Genomic DNA, 13,849 nt, shown 5'->3' with positions numbered 1-13,849 from the left:
ATCCATTATCAAACCCGCTATATCCTAACACAGGGTCACGGGCGTCTGCCAGAGCCAATCCCAGCCAGCACAGGGTGCAAGGCAGGAACAAACCCCGGGCAGGGCGCCAGCCCACCGCAGGGCACACACACACACCAGGGATCGCCAATCCACCTAAACCTGCAAGTCTTAGGATTGTGGGAGGAAACCCGGGGAGACACGGGTAGAACATGCAAACTCCACGCAGGGAGGACCCGGGAAGTGAACCCAGACGGGTCTCCTAACTGCGAGGCAGCAGCGCTACCCACTGTGCCACCCAGAATAAATAATAATAATAATTAATATTTACAAAACGTTCACATTGAGCTCATTCTACAACAGACGGACGTCTTTAAAGACGAGTGCAACCGACAGAGAAGAAGACAAAGAGCTCAGCCACGCAGCACGACTAGACTGACATGACTCCATTACTGTAAAAAAGACGTCAAGCAACCGCCGTGAGAAGAGAAGACCCTGGAAATGCCCAGCTGGCCACGGGGTTTCCTGACGGACTGGCGCTGAAAATCTCACAAGCAGCCCAGCGTTCACCCGGTCGGTGCAGACAGTCGACCCACAGGCTCACTTGACTGAGTTGTGGTGGCACTTCATGGCATCCTGGGGTGCAGGTTTAAGAAAGCCTGGCGTCAGTCACACACACGCAGGGGTCTCGGGTCGCCTCGTGGCCCCCTGTTCACACGCCCACACATTTACATTCATTGTCCTCTAACTGCAGGCAGCTCTTTGTTACGAGATTTCATGTTTGTTTAATGGAGACGACGCTGTGGCATAAACTCGGGCACAAGACGTGGCGTCACGTTGTACTGGTCAGGCACTCAGTAAGGCCGAGTGGGCACCATTACCTAGAAGATCGGTGTGCTCAGTGTGAGGTACTCGCCCATAATGCCACCTCCAACTGTTAGCAAGGCGGACTCTGCATTTACACTCCGGAGTCACGCTGGTAGAAAACACAACGTGTAAGAAATGAACTTTCTGTTGGCACAAAACAAGACAAACGAGAAGAACAAAGGCCGTGACACTTGGCTCAGCTCCCCGTCCAGACACTTAGTGCCCTCAGGCTCCTGGGTGGGCCTGTCAACCCCAAAGGGGCTCTTTAAACTGACGAGCTTGGGGACGGGGAGCCGAAATCCCGATGAACGTCCTTCTGCTGCTGCACCACTGAGGGTATCCTGAGCAGATCCAGCACCGTGCGCTTAGGCGACTTGACTTGCCAGGATTGCCAACTCCGCGGTGCCCACGGCTGACCTTTCACAGCTTCACGCCATCTGCTGCACTGGATGTCACGGCGCTCTGATGCCAGCCGGCCACCCTGCTCACCACACGCTGCACTGCCCCGATCCTACTGGCCTACACTGTGCCCGCCTGCCACTTTATGTCTTACTTGTGCACTGCCATCTGCACTTTCTGCCCACTGCTGTTTAAACGTAGTGCCATTCTGTCCTACAGACGGAGGCTGGCCCGTCGTTCTGCCACTGCTTATTATCGTATTCATGTCTTTATTATTTTTAGGTGATTTATGGCCTACTCTGTATATCCCTTCCCTTTACTCCTCTTCCTCCTCCTCCTATCCCTTCCCTTTACTCCTCTTCCTCCTCCTCCCATGTGATTTAACCGTAACCCTAATTGAATTTTATTGCTCCAGCTTTTTCAATGTTAACGTTTTCGTGTCGCGTGGTATTTTTGTGAATCCTCTTTTTAAATGACGTTACAATTGTGCAGTCCTTGTGTGCCACCTAGTGGGCCCTCGCCAGAAGCAGGGGCAGCGGGTCGGCTGGCAGGTAAAACTTTATGTGGTTTTTATTGTCTGTGGGGTATCTGATCACCCGAGTATGTATTAATAATCATCATCATGTTTGATTTATATAGCGCCTTTCCCAAGCTCATGGCACTTCATTTATCATCGAGGCCATTCATGGATTATTTGCAAAGCGGTCACCTGAGCAAAAGACAACTTTAGAAATGGAAACTGTAGGGTGGCAGCGAAGTGTCCGTCTGTGTCGGTATTCCTGAATGCCCCCTTTGTTCTGCACCTACCCTGCCCGTGACAGGACTGTGGCGCTCGGCGTCCGCACTTGAAGAGGAGGCCAGTGGCTTGGATTTCGCGTCTCCTTCCAGACTCTTGTGATTGGATGAAGGCTCCTTTTTGTCCTCGGCAGGGCCAATCACAGTTGCCTCTTGTGCTTCCGTGAAGGTCACCGACCTCTTCTGTTCTGCAGAGGACACGAGGAAAGGTTGTTAGCGAGTGTGCGCCGCTCCGCGTGAACTTTGTGCAGCACCTCAACTGTCACTTCAGGACCCTCGCTTGTACTAGGACAAAGTACAAGCGCCCGCGTATCGAGGACTTTTGTGCCCACCGTCCTCTGCTCATCATTAATTCTCCTCCACACAAATTCCACCTGCACGTCACCCAAGCGGCCCGACGTTAGACAGTTTCAGTATCACAGACATGCATTCACCAAACTGTCCAAGGACTGGACACACCACACAGGAACACTCCAAACATGCACCAAACGGGCGCTGCTTACCCAGAGGCCTCGATTTGGGCTGAATACTCCGGCGGGTGGTGGACAGGCGAGCCCCCGGGCGACTGCGAGGCTCGGTCTGAGTCTTCTGCCTGGACAGCAGGGGTCGTCTTGGCTGAAAGAACACATTAGAGGGCAGTCAGACATGTCGGCACATCCTCAAAGACGGGCAGACGTGGCGCATCGGGACTGGCACCCTGTCCTGGGCTGACCCTGCGCCCGATGCTGCCGACACAGTAACAGAAAGCCAGCAGTAGACTGGATTGAGCAGGTCTGAGAAGATTCTGTCACATTCTCGACAAAGTGTGAGAGCCGCTCAAAGTGCTGCAGGCCTCGTGAAGGTGTCTGAGAATGCAAGAATGACAAGATGACACTGCGGTCACAAGTCAGCCTGGCGCTGAACGTCCATGAGGAGGCGCCTCTCAGGGAACATTCTGGAAAAGCACAACGAGGAGAATGTTGTGGAAAACGATGCGTCCATCAACTCTTGAATGCACTTAAATTCATCAGATGGTAGCAGGGTCCGTTTACAAAGTGACATCCAAAGTGACAGGAACAGTACAAGTGACCCTGCTTTATACAGAATGCACAAGTGCCAGCTGTCCTGAATCAGCCCGGCAACCTTAAATTGGAGTCGGGGTCAGACAGTGCAGCCAGAGACAGGTATGGGACGGGAAAGAGATGGGCAGACAGAGAGGCGGGCAGGCAGATGGGCAGACAGGTAGGTAGGCAGGCAGGCAGACAGACAGATGGGCAGACAGACAGACAGGCAGACAGACAGATAGGCAGGCAGGCAGACAGACAGGTAGGTGGACAGATGGGCAGACAGACAGGCGGGCAGACAGGTAAGCAGACAGACACATAGGCAGGCAGACAGATAGATAGGCAGGCAGGCAGATGGGCAGACAGAGAGGCAGACAGGTAAGCAGATAGACAGGTAGGCAGGCAGACAGATAGATAGGCAGGCAGGCAGATGGGCAGACAGAGAGGCAGACAGGTAAGCAGATAGACAGGTAGGCAGGCAGACGGGCAGACAGGTAAGCAGGCAGATGGGCAGACAGATGGGCAGACAGGTAGGCAGACAGACAGGTAGGCAGGCAATTGGGCAGACAGGTAGGCAGGCAAATGGGCAGACAGACAGGTGGGCAGGCAGACAGACAGATGGGCAGACAGACAGATAGGAAGGCAGATGGGCAGGCAGGCAGGCACACAGACAGGTAGGCGGACAGACAGACAGGCGGGCAGGCAGACAGACAGACGGGCAGACAGGTAAGCAGACAAACAGGTAGGCAGGCAGATGGGCAGACAGACAGGCGGGCAGGCAGTCAGACAGATGGGCAGACAGACAGATAGGCAGGCACACAGACAGGTAGGTGGGCAGACAGACAGGCAGTCAGACAGATGGGCAGACTGACAGATAGGCAGGCAGATGGGCAGACAGGTAAGCAGACAGACAGGTAGGCAGGCAGATGGGCAGACAGACAGGCGGGCAGGCCATGTTTGCTGAGGTCTTTTACGCTGGGCTTGCATCACCCGACACAAAGGCGGTGCCCAGTCAGTTTAGCAGAATGGCCGGCTCCCTAACTTACTGAAGACCCCTCGTCCAGAGTCTCTCGCGCTGTGTGTGTGTTTCAGCTCCACTCGTGTCCCCCACCTTTAGTGTTTCACTGGATCCACGTGCCCACCCGCCTGGCATTTCCATTTTATTTTCGCACAGGTCTATTTATCCTTCCCTTGTGCAGCTCCTAATGGTCTCGTCATCTCGGCCTTGTAGTTTGTGGCATTTTAAATGAAGCCACATTACTGATGCGGGTGGTCCCTGGGGGGTTAGGGTTAGCGTTTTAGCCGCTTCAGCCCGGTGTTTATGTCCGTGAGGCTCAATTTGTCCACAGGGCAGGAGTTTAGCAGGCGTCACCAGGCACCGACGGGGTCTTTGGGTCACGGGAGGAACTGAATCGGCTCAGAGAGGGTGAATATGCGGCTCAAAGGACTTTATAATTGAGAGTATTGATTGAGTAGGAAAACTAACTACAAAGATGAAAGCAAAAAGAAGTGAAATCAAAAGAAAACAATGAGGCGAGAGGATAATCCTAAAGATAAAATCAAGACGTATCAGAAATGAAGAGTCAAAAACGACATAAATGAAGCTAACCAAGCAAATACAGCCGTGTAAGACAAACGTGGGCAGAGGTGCCACAGGGATATGAAGAAAGGAGCCAACAGCCAACACACCGAGGAGAAGCGGGTCGCCACGGACAGCAAGTACACTTGAAACACAGCAGCCGTGGACAAGGACAATCTGTCAGGTAACACACACATAATACGACAAGTGACAATGGCAGCCATTTGATCATTAAGAAACAGAAAGGGAACAGCGTGTAAGTCACACCTTATGATGCACTTGCAGAGCACGATAGTCAAAAAGAGGAGCGGCTCCAGATAATAAAGTGCGGCGCTCCGCTCTGCCGTCGTAATCGAGTGGCACTTTACACACAATGCTGAAGGGATTCTGCTTTTTCACTTTTGTAAAATGAATTTTTGCCGATCAGCCCAATTTGTAAATTCACCACCCCAGAAAAGAGCTAAACATGCGAGTGTACGACATGCGCCATGGAGACGCCACACAAGTTACTGCTCAATCACAACGCTGCTGACTTTCTGCCCCCCTCTAAGGCCTCAAGGCCACTCGTGTCACCCGCAGGACTCTGGCCTCACTGCAGCCAGTGACGAAGGGTGGGATGACAAATGGACATGAAGAGGCTATCTGCTCTTACCTGGCGCAGTCCTCGCTTTCTTCCAAGTGGCTGCTGAAGGAGCAGATTCTGCTGTCCGGGTTCACTCTGAACACTCGCCACTCTGTGGAGAAGGCAAATCTGAGGTCAGTTTCAGACAGCGGTGCCCCCTGTTTGGGGTGAAGACTAATCCCCCTTCTGTACTTCATGTCCTGCCCGGTCTTCTGGGACCTACTGTAGCAGAGCTGTGGCCGCTGGTCCACTTTAGGACTTGCTGCTCACCATTTCAACTCTTTAAAGGAGGTTTGTTTGATCTCAAAGGAAACTCCAAACAGCAGCAGAAGAATAAAAACCAAATGTGGATGGCCAAGTGTTACATTGCATGGATGTGCTTGTGTTAGCCTCATACAAAGGGGCATTCGTCTCAATATTCAGTCTTGTGTCTACCCCAAGTATGTGACGGGGGGCCGCCACGCCATACAGTTTGATTTAGTACCCGCTGTGCTTTAAAGCCAAATGCTGAAGTCAGATTGGCATGCTGGGAGTTTCAGAATTAAAGCACAGCTCCACGTGCACACGTCACTGTTGGGCACTTTCACTGGCACGATGTCGCTCTTATCTGCCCCCGTGGTCCACACACTCAACGATTCTCATCTGGGGGGCTGCTGGCTGAACTAAAGATGAGTTTGCTGTCTGCACTGCAGAAAATCAGTTCAAAGTGCGACAATCATATTGGGAAAGCGTGCGACGTGTGCTGAAATAGTAACATTTTAAGAGTAATGCACTAAATACTGAAAATTAACTAACTAACTATAACAAGTGACTTCAAATAAATCAAATAATAAATCAATAGATGAAGCACATCAGCAAGATAACTGTGGAGATATGCAAACCTGAAGGGGTTTAAATATGTGCCCCCCCGCCACCGTGGACACAAACCTGAAGGGGTTTAAATATGTGCCCCCCCCCATGGACACAAACCTGAAGGGCTTTTAATATGCCAGCCCCCCCCCATACCCCCCTGCTGTGGACACGTCAGCCACTTACCGGACTCAGGATCCCTTACAACACTGACAGCAGTGCAGAAAGCAAAGACGCCAATTGGGGTGGCTTTGTCACAGCGTGACATGTAAGTGTCACACGTTTGAATCTGCAGACATACCAAAGGTCTCTAAAGGCGCAGCAGACCCCTGACTTTGGCCGAGTACAAAGTTTGGCTTTCTGAAGAAGCAAATCCACAAGCAGTCAGTGTTTTAAGGCCTGACATGTTGGGTTGTAGGAATGAATCAATCAGACGACGACATGACACAATCACAGTCTGGATGCTCCATGTGTCAGACATTAAACAGTTTGGTGTCTGTGGGAGAACTGGAGTGAACATCGTCTCAAAATGGAGACCACTGCTAGGCGTTTTCTTTTTTTTTCATTCAATGGTTCTAAATGAAACAAAGGAAGAAAAGTCCTGCTGTTACCGGGAGCGTCTGCATTCTGCTAGTGTGGACGCCAAAGCACATACGATATTCTAGATGTGGCGTCGTGAAGCCACCATGCGATGACTAAAAGATCCGCCGCTTTAATCACTTCCTAGCTCTCTTTTGAGTCGTGTACGACGGTTAAAGTCGCGCTCTGCCTCGATATTCACGGCCAGCACTACTCTGTAAAGCCTCACAGGATTTCCGTTTGGGACCCAAGGGTCCCGTGTTCTGTTAAAGGTCTTCTCAGCCCACCGTCCTTGCTCGCTTTACTCTCCCCGTGGTGATTTTTCTTGTACCCCCTTTTCTAGCCAAAAGGGTGTGAAGATCCAACAGCAGAATGGGCTCAAGGGAGACTACAGCACAACTGGCACATTGGCACCGGGGGTGTGGCCAGCTCTTGGCTCCTTTGATTGGACAGCAGCACCCAAGTCTCCTGGCACAGATGGACGGAAGGAGAAACTCAAGAGGCCATCCAAGGAGAGAAGTCCTGCTGTGGTTGTTCTGTTAAAGAGGACGACTGTCACCGAGGCAGGCTGGTGGCTCTACGGCTCGGCCACAGGGTCCTGATTTGTGACTCATCACTGGCAGGGCTCTCTTTTCTATGAATCCCTCTTCACGTTTACTCCAGTGTGTTCGGGTAAACTAAACTTTAGAGTTTTTAAACGGTTCACTAATAACCATTCATAGAAGATACGATTGTAAAAACCCGCAGAGAGAATGAAGTTGTCACACGTCACTGCCTCTCCAGTTTTCCCACTCAGGCCACTGCTGATTTGCAAAGCTGGGACACATGAATGACCATCATGACACCATGGACTGACTGCAATGAGACACAGCAAAGGATTTGAGGGGAAGACATCCTGCTAGAGAGCAGCTAGTGTCGATTAGGACAATTACAGCAAGGCGAATGATTACAAGTCTGCTTTGTCAAAACGACAAAAACAACAAATCAATCACAAGGACTCGTTGATTCAATGGAGATGTTAAGAGACACACAGACAGAGTGACAGGTGGGCTCCCGGCACAGACACGGACATAAAAAGGAAGCTCTTGGACACTGTACCTAGAGAGGTTACCCTCTGCGATCAGCCCCTGGCATTCGTCTAGGACATTGGGTTCACTGTGGAGGGGTAGGGAGACGAGGATTTAGGGACAATTCAAGCCATGCATGTGACTCGCCAGTACAGCCTGGGCCTCTCTGTGGCAGCCGGCAGGGTCAGCCAACGCCAAAGGCCGAGATCTGCACAGGCGGGCACTGAGAACAAGAAGAAACAACAGGTCTGCATGCACTGCTCTGGGTGCCGAGAGCGACACTTACACATCAGCTGTTTACACGCTCACACTCACACACACGCACATACACACACACACATCTCTTACACTTACAGATCAGCTATTCACACACACACACACGCACGCACACATCAGTTACAGTTTGCATCGACCCATTCATGTCATTTTAAACATGGAATAATCTAATTAGAGAAGAAGAGTCAACTAAATAAAACATTTCATTCAAACTCCCAGCTCTTTAAAATTAAAATGTACAAACTGCACATTCATCCATTTTAGCAAATGCAGACATTTAAATATAAATTAAACACAATGTCAGATTTATGCAACTTTGTAAAATTCACACGTTTTGCCTCACGGAGGTCCTCCTCCTCCTCTTCCTCCTCCTCACTAAGGCTGGACGATTGTTTGAGATATTTTTGGTTTTTTTTGAAGGCTGACCTTTAGTTTTCTTTTTATTGAAATGGAGATGTTAGAATATAACGGCGTCATATTTCGTATCATTGTGAATGCCTATTAAAATGAGGGGTGTAAGCTGAATATTCCACCGCAGTATTTTGCATGACATGATATGAATGCTAAAGTGTGTGCCTACTGATATCGAATTTCTCTTCCTCTTTTAATGTGCGCTGTGACATCCTTGACATGTCCCAAGACGCTGTGACAGCCAGTGTGGCGTGCTGGAGAGGGGCACTGAATTAAGAAGCTGCTCAGAAGGCAGGCTCAGCTCTGGAGGGCCCTCTGGACTCGCTGGCGGTAGGCGTGGAGTAGAGAATGATGACAAACCTGACGGCCATTACGAACACCGCCGCACAGCCATTATTCTCCGACACAGTCAGTTCTTCGGTCGACGTGTGTCAAGCAGTGCGACCTGGCTAAGAAAGTGACAGTGTTATGGACGCTGCTGTGACCTAGAAGATGCTGTTTAGACACACAGACACTCCCAGCTGCACTAAACCACATCCAGGACTGGCCGGCAGGCTGGTGCCTGTCAGGCATTCTCTTCGTGCCAAGGCTTTGCGTTTCTCACCTCACGTCATTGTTTGGTGCTTTTGTCCAATGTTGGGTTTCCTGTGGAGGGGCTGGATGGACATTTGACCAAAGAGCAGACAAGATCTGATATTAATGGACATCATCTTTGTCTCTGCTGCAAGTTGGCCCGAGTTTAATACATTTATTCTTTCCCAACTAAGTATGAATATTTAGAAATGCTGCAGATCACATTTATTTTATGTTTCCTTTGCATGCTTTATGCCCATTTTGCAGTGCGTATCTGTGTGTTGTTTCATGTTGAACTTCTACATGGCGGCCCACTCTGTGGCACAGTTTCTTAGGCTAAGGGTCGCGATCCGCATTGTCACAACTCACTCAATGACAAAGGGACGCGTGTGTGTCTTGCGATGGCTTTCTGCAGGCAGGTTAAGCAGTCAACATTGCCCCGCCATGACCGTGTGCAGATCCCAACTCCCACTATGACTATGAGCCGCTGCGATGACAGCCTGGCTACCAAATGCATTCTGGGTTCAAATCCCATGCCTGCTTGTTTTCTGGGTGGGGTGGTGTTTGGGTGGGCTTTTCATCAGATGATCTGACGAGTGTCTTAGATGCTTAGCCCTCGGTGAGCGTCTGCCTAAGTGGGCCCCCGACGTGTGCTGCCAGCATTGGCTGTGACCCTGAAATGAGTTTGGTGGCTTGCAGGGTCCCCTTAAAGTCGTCTTTTTGTCTTGTGCGCCTTTACACCACATCTTGCCGGTCATCTGTGCTTTTGTGTGTTTCTGATTTCGTGTTTGCTGCTCTGTGGATCAGTTGTGTTCAATTCATGATGTTGTGAGCCTCTGAAAACAACAAACTGTCACACAATAGTCAGAGTAACTATGGCAGACATTTTTCCTGAGGTCATTCTTTTATATTAAATCTTTGTAATCTACTCGAAGTAGTTTGTTGGAGAAACATTTTGATTTATCTGTCTAAGTTGTGGCGTATGCAGTGTTGTTAATGAACACACTGGACTGATTTTTACAGAAACGCTCGCGATTCCACCGACGGTCGCACAGCAGAAGGCGGCCACGGCCTACACTCGGGTACGAGCCTCCTGAGGCCCGCCTGTAAAACAACACCGCGGGGAGTCAAATGGTCAGCTCATCCTAGTGGGCTAAACAGATCCTGACGCAGCCTGGCATATACAAGTGCAGATGGGCCTACCTCTGGCTGGGCAGCATCGTGCCACGTCCTGCTTCAGCCTGTGGTGCAGACATGCTGGACACGTGACTTGAGAAGCGCCGTCGGCTCAGGTACGCGTCGTGCTCACTCACCACACTGGGCATGCTCACCGAGTCATCTGTGATTGGGCATGGAAAGCAAAGGACAAGTCAGCGTCTTTATTCCTGGAGTCCTGGCTGGTACGGATGTTGAATTGAAGCAATGATTATTACATCTCGTTATTTGCCGGTCCATCAAACGATCTTCAGTTAAACTGCACAGCTTACATAAAGAAGCACCGTCGTCAGGCCCTTGAAAAGGTAAGGAAGGTTAATTCAAGAACAACTACTGGGGCGCTGGGTTACCTGCCAGACATCCGGGACTCAAATCAGAACGAAGCAGCGATGACGCGAAGGTCCGCTAAAGCTGAATAAGAGTAAACAGTGCGGCTAAAAAACACACAGCTCAAAAATAATGAGAACATCGGCAATAAGAGCAAGCCACAGTTTGAACAGTACAGGCCCGCCAACAGGCACAGGAAGAGAGCAGCACAGTGTTGGCACAATCAATCAAAGCAGAAACACACTTACTTTCTTCCTCATCCTCATCAGTACGACTCAGTGTGTCTTGTGAAGCCTGATGGGACTGTTCACTGTCCTGTTCCCACACTGTTCCTGTCCCAGTATTGGAACGTGACATGGTCGCCAGGCTGAGGCGATAGGCCGAGGTAGATGTGCCAACTGTACTTATAGAAGTCTTTCCTTGATAAGCTGCAAAGACACAAAGCACAGCCAATGGGTGAGTTCACCCTAAACAACTGCCAAAGACTGGTGACATGCCGCTGACAGGTGTCCCTCTGCAATTCTGTTCACACGGAGATCACCAGCCTCTCGGCTCACAAGATGGCTTGATTACTGGTCATGACTGTCGGAACGTCTCCCTAAAGTTCTGATGTGCCACATTAAGGAAATGTCACAGAGGCCACAGAAGAGACGTCAGTCACTGACTTGGTCAAAGCATAAAGCATCCCGTAGAACGCATGACGATGAACACTCTAGCGGCCTGCTCAAAAACACTTTCACGCAATGACACCTGGACTCTGGGTAACGCATCAGACATCTTTTATAACACGGCTGGCATGATGTCGTGCCTTTGGCATTACAGTTGTCACAATCACGTAGCATCGCTCTGACTAGACTCACAAACTTATCAGCACGCACTGATACTCACAAAATGGCAGCAAACAATAATCAAACACGACGGCAAGGATATGATGTCCCAAGAAGTAATAAATTGTGAGACACAACCTCCTGACACAGGTGAAGAGTCGCACAATTCTCAGGAGTACCCCCACAGGGCGCCCGCCGTCCTCAGGTTTCTGAGTTTGGTGAGCCCGATGTAGCTAACAGAGAATGACTGGCATACTTCTTGTTCAGGTGCCTTTGTGAGCTGGCATTTTGTATGCCATCATATTAACTCTGTGTCGTTGTACGCTGTGTGATTCTGTCGGCCATTATTACTTCACCACCATTCTCTGCTGTTCTTTCGTGGACACGTCACAGTGTCCGGATTAAACCTTACCATCCAAGCCTAGCGCTTTATTACTTTTTCACGTTTTCTTTTCTTTTGATGGAACGAGGATTTCCAAACTAAACTCTGCCTAAGGTGTCGTGGTCCCGACATTCTCAGTTCTTCTCAGCGTCCTGTCCTGGTGATGAAGCCCAGCTAGTGTTTTGGCCCTTCTGGGCTTCTCTCGGCGTTTCTCACCTGAGCCACTGTGGACGGCCTCCTTGAGGATCTTCAGCTCGTTGTTAAACTCTGCGATGAGCGAGCTCTTACATAACGGCCGAGGGATGAAGCGCCGCTCCAGCTGATCGGCAATGTGGTGCCGAGCTGTGATCTCCTCTTGGCTTTCTGCAGGCTGCGTCAGGAGCTAAACACAATAGTGGAAGACACACACAATGTGAATGCACACAAGGGCCCTTTCACGAGACGTCCCGTAAAGAAGGGGCTCAGGTGTAACAAAAACGTATCGTTGTCAGTGAGCAACTAACTGAAAGGTGAGTCCCAGTCGCCAAATGATCTCATCTGTTACATCACTCGCTGAATTAACGGATGTAAGGAATGAACGACGTAACCAATCAATAAGGGAGTTCATCCAGCCTTTGATCCGTGTGTTTTAGTGAGAGTTTCAGGGAGAACAATGAGCTGATTGTCTGAGCCGTGACTTATTTAAATGTCAGCTTTCATTGGTGATTTGACATACGGCACACATGGAATCACGCATGGCGGCCTACAAATGTTACACCATGACGCTCAACTCACCTTGCATTGGATGAAAGGTCGGAGCAGCACAAATATTGGGATCCTGGTCCTCACAATGAAGTCGATAAAATCCCAGAGGGCCAGCCCCCCCACCTTCCTGAGTGCCATCTCCTTCACCTGCAGACTGAGCCGATACCACTGGTTGCCCAGTTGTCGCTCAAAACAAACCAGGATCACCTTGAGGGCTGAAGCAGAAAACAGTCTGAGCAGACGAGTAACTGGAGCCGAACCAAAGTCACCTGAGACGACAGACTCACACGTACACACACACACGTATGTACAATATATCTATATATTTATCTGTTACTCACCCCATATAGTTTAAAGATCTCAAGCAGAAAACTCACAATTCCTGATACAGTGGGCTTCAGTGGTGCCCCATATTGAACAAAGTGGACATTAAAAAAAATCTGAAATGACTCGGGTTGCAAAGTCCAAACGTTAGGCGTCATCATGGATTTCTTTGAAATGATTATTCTGAAATGTCTCTGCGCAGAGTTCAGGAAATACAATGAGACACTCAAAGCATGGAGGGGAGTGAGAAGAAGGCAGCTGCTTTGGGACACCGACTCCCACAGGACACTAGATGGCGGCTGCCCTGCAGCATAGCGGTGCACCATGGGATCTGGAGTTCAGCTTCACAGCCCTGCTGGGACTGTGGGTGCCAGCGGGAGACGCTGCAGGGAGGCCCGGGGGTCTCGACTTTCCAGGTCAAGGACTATATGAAGAACTGCTGTGAACCCAGCAAGCGAGCCGAGCCGAGTCGGGAGGTAGAAGACAGAGCTTGCTGGGAGGTGTGAGGAGAGAATTGTGCGTTTATTTTTGTGATTTTTATTACTTGCCTGTGTATGGTGACTGCGGTGCTTAGAAACGTTATTACAGGAAGGACAGGAACTCAAATACCCTTCTGGTGTCCTGCACGTCTGTCTGTCGGGTTAGAGGAGCGACACGTAGATTTATGTTAAGGTCATAGATCTAGGTCGGGGGTCCCTAACTCCGGTCCTGGAGGACCACCGTGGCTGCAGGTTTTCATTCTAACCCCTTTGTTTTTTTTTTAATGAGTGCCCTGTTTGTGCTGCTAATTAACTTCTTGTGAATTCATTTTAATTGAATTGCTTTGTTAAGATTTGTTCCCCTGAATTTGCTTCATTTCTTTCCTTTAATGGCACCCAAACAGAAATGAAATGTGAAGTGAGGGAGCCAACAGAAGGCCAACGAAGTCAGGGCCTCAAACTCCAACCAATTTCACTCCAACCAGCTGCGTAAT

The 13,849-nt window shown here is 50.0% G+C and overlaps 1 protein-coding gene and 1 long non-coding RNA gene across 16 annotated transcripts in view; one reads left to right on the top strand and one right to left on the bottom strand.

Annotated features, from left to right (window-relative positions):
- Window positions 1-13,849, top strand: part of LOC127528966 (uncharacterized) — a 524,038-nt gene that overhangs the window by 255,324 nt on the left and 254,865 nt on the right. The gene's annotated exons all lie outside the window — the stretch shown is intronic.
- The window catches only part of LOC114656453 (protein unc-80 homolog), a 104,317-nt gene that overhangs the window by 1,663 nt on the left and 88,805 nt on the right, over window positions 1-13,849 (bottom strand). For 6 of the 10 annotated variants that reach the window (XM_028808101.2, XM_051930916.1, XM_051930917.1 and 3 more), the window contains 8 exons: window positions 12,583-12,767; window positions 12,025-12,190; window positions 10,848-11,027; window positions 10,261-10,396; window positions 7,829-7,885; window positions 5,333-5,414; window positions 2,562-2,673; window positions 2,071-2,246 (listed from right to left, as the gene is read on the bottom strand). In XM_028808101.2, the coding sequence (XP_028663934.1) occupies window positions 2,071-2,246; window positions 2,562-2,673; window positions 5,333-5,414; window positions 7,829-7,885; window positions 10,261-10,396; window positions 10,848-11,027; window positions 12,025-12,190; window positions 12,583-12,767 (1,094 nt within the window). Of the gene's footprint in view, window positions 1-2,070; window positions 2,247-2,561; window positions 2,674-5,332; window positions 5,415-7,828; window positions 7,886-10,260; window positions 10,397-10,847; window positions 11,028-12,024; window positions 12,191-12,582; window positions 12,768-13,849 lie in introns of those variants that run through there. The other 4 variants (XM_028808102.2, XM_051930922.1, XM_051930919.1 and 1 more) reach the window with 3 other exon arrangements.

This window comes from Erpetoichthys calabaricus, chromosome 8, assembly GCF_900747795.2.
Source record: "Erpetoichthys calabaricus chromosome 8, fErpCal1.3, whole genome shotgun sequence".
Lineage (NCBI taxonomy): Eukaryota > Metazoa > Chordata > Cladistia > Polypteriformes > Polypteridae > Erpetoichthys > Erpetoichthys calabaricus.
This window is presented reverse-complemented; position numbering and strand designations above follow the sequence as displayed.